This window comes from Empidonax traillii, unplaced genomic scaffold, assembly GCF_003031625.1.
Source record: "Empidonax traillii isolate 1590-97213 ecotype Southwest subspecies unplaced genomic scaffold, ASM303162v1 scaffold209:size809316, whole genome shotgun sequence".
NCBI classification, from domain to species: Eukaryota; Metazoa; Chordata; class Aves; order Passeriformes; family Tyrannidae; genus Empidonax; species Empidonax traillii.
In genome coordinates, this window is record NW_020955402.1 from 757373 (window position 1) to 764682 (window position 7310).

A 7310-nucleotide genomic window follows, 5' to 3' on the forward strand; every position below is an offset into this window, starting at 1 on the left:
TTAGAGCTGTCTCCAGCCCACGTGTCAAATTAACTGTGGTATTGAAATGCTTTTCACAGCTGCCCTGGTACCAGTTTCTCAGACAGTAAATACATCAGCTCTCTCAGGATAGCCACTGTATGCTTTGGTAAAACCATCTCCACAGGTTAAAACAACAAAACAAGATTTAGAAACATGTATCCAACTTCAATACATCATCTGAAGACCAGAGTTGCTTCTGCCCCTCAAAAACATTTACCTTTGATTAAACGGTGATTACAATCTCCCCTCAGATAAAATATAGATGTGTGTATATATATTTATGTACATAATTTCTAAATCAAAGCCTTGCACTCGCTGCATCTCCTGCATGTCATCTGATGGCATTGGGAACTGATCCCAGCATCCCAGAATGCAGCTTGGCAGGAATTAATCTCCTGCCTGTAATGGGCTCTCTAATTGCAATGCATTTTTCCCCCTTTTGAACTAGCAAACTAACCTGTAATTTTTCTTCCCGTCTGCCCAAAGGTAAATGAAATATCTGATATACCCAAGGAATTCCTCACCTGCTACAGGTGACTTCAGATTGGGAGTTGCCATCACCAAATAAGAATGAATTTACATGTAACCAGGTTTCAATAATATCCCCGGGCGAGACAGATCTCTCATGCTTCCATTTTTATACTGTTTATTAGCTCTTATAAGAACAGTGAAGCCTGCCTGAAATCTCCTCTGAGCTCCAGCACAAGACTGAAACTGGGAGAGATTCTGATCATTGAGCAAGTATTGACTTGACTCCATAGGGCAGGAGCCTCAGTTTGCAGTTGCTGCTGCTCCCCGCTGGCTCCAGGTGCTCAGCAGTTCTGCACAGCAGCCCCAGCTTCCCCCTCTGTGCAAAATCGGGGTTATTCATGCACTTGGCACTTTGCACACAGATAAAGGCACTACAATGAAGTGTCTTCTACTGCCTCAGTTTGAAAGGATTCTGCTGTCAGGAAGAGGAGCTGGTGAAAATCAGTGCCTGGGGAAAGTGGGGAGGAGGCTGCAGAATGAAATGCAGATTGGCATGGAGTGACAATGGGGCAAAAAAAGGGCTTGAACCAAAGTACCAAAATAATACCAAAATACCAAAATAGCAACTCTTCTTCCCTTCTCTCATTTGGAGAAACCCCCTCCTCCCTGCTGGCTCCTGTTGTGGTGCCTGTTCCTTCCTCGTGGCCTCTGCCTTCTCCCACGGGTGGGAAAGCAGACAGGACACCAGGAAAATAATCAGTGCCGGGGTCCTGACCTTTGGCTTTTAGAAAGCACAGAAAGGACAGGGTTTATAACAGGAAGCCTTTACTCTGGACAGCAGCACTGTTTCCTCTGTCTGAGGTTTGAAGCTTCTGTGTCCAAAGCTGCTCCGTGTCAGTTAATTCTCACAACTCCCAGGATCACTGCAAATCCACTACAGATTTCCTACAAAACAGGTTAAATACTTCTCCCCGTGAAATTCCAGAAGGATCCTCAGTTTTAGCCAGCTGCTTTAGGTATTGGGGAAGTGGTGGACAAACAGATGAAGTTCTAGTTTCCTAGTAAAAGAAGGAAAATTATTCCCATGCACGTTATAAAAAGTAAAAGTGAGAAAAAAATAAGCTGGAAGTTGGGAAGACAATTTCACTTCAGCTGAAGACAATATTGTCCTGGTATCCATAAATACATGTTTTGAGTTCAAGCACTTTCCCCTCCTTTCAGTTCCCAGTGGGGCTGGGAATGGCACACCCTGGGGAGCAGTGGGAAGCAGAGGGGGCTCAGGAACTGCCCCTCATCCCCCAGCAGCAGCAGGGGAGGAGCAGCAGGAGCCCTGCATTGCCCACCTGTGGGTTCCCTGCTTTTAGAACACAAAAGGACACTGTAAATCATGTGGGTCTCATCTGTTTCAGGCAGCTGGTTGGCAAGGAGTGTGGGGGGTGATTCTCTGTGTGTGGTGCTTTGATCACATGTGGATGCAGTGGTTGGAAGGCTGGAGGTGTGTGGAGACACTTTACAAAGGCAAAACCAACCTACAGGTGCAGCTAAAAATACCTCTGCGTAAAATTCAGTCAACTAGTTAAAAATGCTTGAAAAGTCCCAGTGTCAGAGTGGGAACCTGTCAACATTTAGCAAAAATGTTTATTCTTTTTCTTCAATGCAGCTACTTTAATACTTATTTCAATACTGTAAAAATGGGAGAGTTGGGCCTTGACTTCTATAGAGTGGTTCAGCTTTTAGATTTTTTTTTTCTCCACCCCTGTGTAAACACTTTTATTTGTACGCAAACAATATTTGTGCAGGTGCCTACTTGGGGTTTGGGGCGTGCAAAGCCAGGGCTTGCCAAAACTTTGCATTTTTTGTTTTTCTTTTCCTGACCAAGCAATCATTTCACATCCCAGAGTGTTTAGGCACCACAGGGATGTATTCTTCCCTTCCAATAAAAGTCCACATTCTTTATGGGACTGCTTATACTTTGTTCTTGTTCTGCAAATGAACAAGGGGAAAGATAGAAGGGAATAAAACCTTTCCACAGAACTCTGGAATCTTTGCCTGCAGCCTCCAAAGTAAGAAGGTTTCTGTCTTAACCCCCTGACACTTCCTGCTACTGAGAACTCCAGGGTACCAAAAAGGTTTGAGGCAAGGGGAAAGAGGGATTCCTGGTTTCCAATATCCAAGGATGGAACAGGCCAAGGATCCTCAGACAGGAGGTTCTTTAAGCAGGGACCTCTGTGCACCTTCTGGGACCAAAATGAGCAGGGATTAAACTTGAGTGTCCAGCTGAATGTTCTTGTGTCAGTGATTGCAAAAGTCAGCATCATCCTGAGCACCCAAATGAGCAGCTCCTCGATGAACCCCCCCCGAGCAGAATGATCAGCAATGAAATAACCCCAAGCACTTCTCGTGGGGGAGAGCTGTGTGACCCCCAGGGGTGTCTGTGCAGGGCTCAGGGCAGTGCAGAGGGAGCATGGTTCATCCTGGGAATGCTCCTCCCATCCCCTGGCTCTGCAGGCAGCTCCTGCTCCTCAGGAGGGGGGTTTATGAGGCACCCCCACCCTCGTTCAGCTTTCCCAGGAGGGTGATGGAGCATCTTTGTGCTCAGAAGGAAAATACAGGCAATGCTCTGCTGTTCCCCCAGCTGGACAGAGGAAGGAGCTCAGAGCACTCCAGCACAGCCCAAACTACAGGCACAGGAATCCAACATCCACTGCCCCAAATACTCATCCCAGTCTTTCTGCTTCAGATTTTGAGGAAGTGTGGGACATCTGCCAGTGAACTGAAATACAGTGCAGCCTTGCAGCTCAGAGGGGAAAAATCCAGTAACACAACTTTGTGGGGGAAAAGGAACCTTACCACATTTCCATTCTTTCTTCTGCAGCCTGATTAATGGTCATCTATTAACGATTTGGATGCAGCAGAATTGAAGTTGGGAATATAACTTGCCATTACTATCAACCTGTAAACTCCTTCAGGCCAGAGGACAATGTGAGCTCCATGGTCCAACACAAGCACCTTCCCCTGCCAAGAAAAAGGACACTGGGCAAAGGGCTTCTGATGGCTATTGTTCTGCACAGGTCTGTGTTTGTAAAAAAACATCCATTTCCAGCCATTTGGGTGGGGAGTTTTCATGGAACAAGCTTGATTAGGTGCTTTCCTAAGGAGAGGAAGCTTATGTAATGGTTCAGTCTATCTCTTGCTCCGAATTTCATGCATATTTGACACATGAGTCAAAGTCTCAAAAAGAATTAAATTCCTACAGTCTCTGGCAAGTCAGCAACTGGAGGCAGAAGAAGGAACCATGTTCATTCCTCAGCTGAAGGAAAGAAGGGACCCAGGTACCGACTGTCCTTCTTGCTCTAGGCTGGCCAGTCCCCACGGAGCCACAGCTGGCTGAGCCACAGCTGGCTGAGCTCCCCACGGGCTTTGCCCACGGGGTGACACTGAAATGAGAAACACAGGCCAGGAATCCTGATTTGTTATATATAGTGGGCAGCAAAGGGGCTTTAGGGATGAGGCCATATGAGAGTGCAGTGAAGCTGCTTTAGTTTGCAGCTCACAGGGCAATGGGACTTGTCTGACACCCCAAATGAACTCAACCTCCTCGTTCTTAAAGGAGCAAATTGTACCATATGTGAGGCACCCAGGAATTAAAATACTGGGTGGAAGGATCCACAGCATCCTGGCCTTTGGCTGGAGTTCATTTCACCATAGTAGGAAGGGGCAAGGGTGGGGAATAGCTTCTGATCCAGCTCTCCCAGGTTTCCAGGGAATGAGAACAGAGTGCAGCTGCTAGAGCACTCTGCTTGATTTTGCTGAGGAACGATAGCAGTGCAGTGATATAACCCTGCAGGAAACTGTCCAAAATCATAAAATGCTTCACTTTTTTTTTTTTTCTTTCTTTTATCTGTGTCATTCCTTTTCCATTTGTTGTCCTCAGCCTGAATTCCTCAGATAACTTTGCTGGAGCCTCAGTTTTGCTGCAGATATGGAAAACTGCCTAGAAGTTTTGCTCCTTGGTTGTTCTGGCTGCTTTCCAGCCTCAATAATACTTAAGATGCCACACATTCAACTTGCTCCAGCAATTATTCTTTAAAATACAGCCAAAAAATAAAGGGCACCACACAGAATTAACTCTGCTGCCACCTTAGTTCATGGCCTCAGGAAGCAGCAAAAGTGAGTTGTGACACAGATTTTTGGAGGGCAAGTTCTAACTCTGCTAGACTGGTGATGTGAGCCTGAAATGCAGGCACAAGTAAAGGGGGCAGGGTCGGTACTGAGGTCAGGGAACACTGCGGATTTTGAATTACCAGTGTTTCTACAAGCCAAGGAATTTTGGCAGCACGTGGACTGTGGTCTGAGCATGCACTGAAGTTGTCCCAAGCACCTGCTTCTAACAGTGAAAACAAATGCACAGACACCTGGGCTGTATATATTTACATATGTGTAACCTGGGCTGTATATACTTGTAAACAAAAACTAAGCTGACTCCTGTGGAACACTTCTAGCTACAACCAAAAAGCTGGGAGTTTTGTATTCCATCAGAGGATGGGGATGGCTGTTCTTTGTACCCTCAGAATCTCTCACTGGAAGGTGCACTTAATCAACTGTTTAGCTGCAAACCTGATGTGCTGCAAAACTATAAAGGAGTCTGCCAAGTTCATATGCACAAGTAACAGGCATTTTGCATATTCATTTTCAGTTGGTTTTGGTTTAGAACACACACAGCCTGAGACACAGGGAAACAGCTTCACATGCCTGCCTGATGCTTCCTTCAGCTTTTCCTCTGCTGTAAATTAAAATATATAAGTCCAAATTTCTTCTACAAAGTTAGTGAGGGAAATTGGGAAATGTAAATTAGCAGTACAGTTTTTAAAATATTGAGGGAACAGCTGGAGCTGTGTGAGGGCAGGGCCAGGTTGGATCTCAGGGCAAGGTTCTTCCCCCAGAGGGTGGTTGACACTGAACAGGCTCCCCAGGGCAGTGGGCACAGCCCCAAGGCTGCCAGAGCTCCAGGAGGGTTTGGACAACGCTCTGAGGGACAGGGGGGGATTGTTGGGGTGTCTGTGCAGGGCCAGGGGTTGGATTTGATGGTCCTTGTGGATCCTTCCAGCCCAGGATATTGGGTGATTCTGGGATATTAACATTTCATTTTAGCTATACTGTTCAACAGTATAAAATGCTGCATGTGAAACACTTCCAGGGTCACACAGCTGGGACAACAGGGGTTTAGTCTTACAGTCCTTAACCCCAAAATGAACCACCTGGGCAGTTTTAAACACCCGCTTCATGCCGGCAGGAGACCCCTTGGAGGTTTCTTTAGACGGCAATGAAAGCAAACCTAAACACCGCAGAGCCCTCAGCCTGTCCGAGCTGCGGGAGGTGCCGGCGATGGGTGCGAGGGCACAACCCGAGCCCTGCCAGCGCTGCCAGGGCCGGGGCTGGATCGCAGCCCGCGGGGAACACGCGGGGCTGGACACGCACAGCCCCTCCATCCTCCCCGACACCCCCGGGCGCTCCCGTCCCGCACTCGCCGCGCGTGGCACCCCGTGCGGGGCAAACACCCCGACCACTCGGCTGCCTCCAGCCAGAGCAGCAGCGAGCAGGCAGAAACAAAGCCTCCCGAGGACAGGCTCCGCTTAAACCGAGCGAGGGTTTCTACAAACTAATCAAAGGCAGGCAGTCCGGATTCCGAAAATGGGAACGGGCAGGCACAAGCGTTGCGCTTCAAAATGCAGCTTTGCACTTGGTAAAAATTAAACCTTGAGCTGGTTTAATATTTAAATAGGAAAAAAAAAAAAAAGACAATTTCAAAGATTACTTGATTTTTTTTTCAGCAGAATATGAGGAAATTTCCACCAATTTCTTCATAGGAGAGTCATAAAATCCCCATTAGAGATAGCACTGGTGCTTCTCTATCGATTTCAGACTCATTAATTTAATCTTTTGAAGCAGATTGAGCATGTATTTAATGCCGATCCTTTGGCTGGATTGACACATCCATTAATCTTCCATATGTACAATTAGAAGTGCTGCAGAAGCTGTGACAGTCACATTCCCCCTCCTGCCCCTGCTGAGACTCACCAGAGCCTGGAACCTCTTCCCACTCCCAGTCAGCACCATCCAGGGTGGGTTTGATCCAAAGGAGAAATCCAGAGGACTGGGACTGCCCAGCCAAGTGCCCCGCGGTTACCAGTTGACAGGGAGACACAGGGAATGGTTTGGCTTTCCCAGAGGCTCCAATGCATTCTTTGTGAGAGCAGAAATACCTGGAGCCACAGGCTGAGCCCTGCAGTGTCACATGGGTGCCAGAGCTAAAAAAGGCAAACCCATGGGCTTAATTTAAACTCCCCCAGTACGTCAGTGTTTTCCCCCAGGACTGCCTGTGTGCCTCTTCCAAACTTTTCTACAGTTTTCCTGGAATTTTAATGTCCCCCTCTCTCTTCGGGTTTGTACTTTTTCACTCTGTTATTTTTAGGTCCGGTGTTTCCCAGCGGGCTGCAGAGCCTGCCTGACGCCAGCAGATGTAACTGGATCCGCAGTGCCTGCCCGGCAGGAATCACAGCCCCGCTCGGCATGCCCGGAGCACAGCCCTGGCACCGGCACTGGCAGCACCACGGGGGCTCAGCCCTCTGCTCAGCATCGGCACGGCTGGCACAGGAGGCACCAGGAGCTCACCAAAATGTACAGAACAGCTGGGAGAGGTTAGGGGTGAGGCAAGAGAAATGGAAGGCGCGAATAGGTCTGTCCCACAGCAGGTTTGTGAGAGCTGAATTCCAAAAGCAAGACGGGGGTTTAAAAAAGCCCCGAGGTTACCCAGGAAC

General features: G+C 47.9%; 1 protein-coding gene across 3 annotated transcripts in view; it reads right to left on the minus strand.

The window, feature by feature from the left end:
• RAF1 (Raf-1 proto-oncogene, serine/threonine kinase) overlaps positions 1 to 6692 on the minus strand; it is a 61485-nt gene extending 54793 nt beyond the window's left edge. For all 3 annotated transcript variants that reach the window (XM_027887413.1, XM_027887412.1, XM_027887410.1), the window contains exon 1: positions 6571 to 6692. In XM_027887413.1, the coding sequence (XP_027743214.1) occupies positions 6571 to 6609 (39 nt within the window). In that variant the 5' untranslated portion in view covers positions 6610 to 6692. The remainder of the gene's footprint in view (positions 1 to 6570) is intronic.
• Between the last annotated feature and the right edge of the window lie 618 nt (positions 6693 to 7310).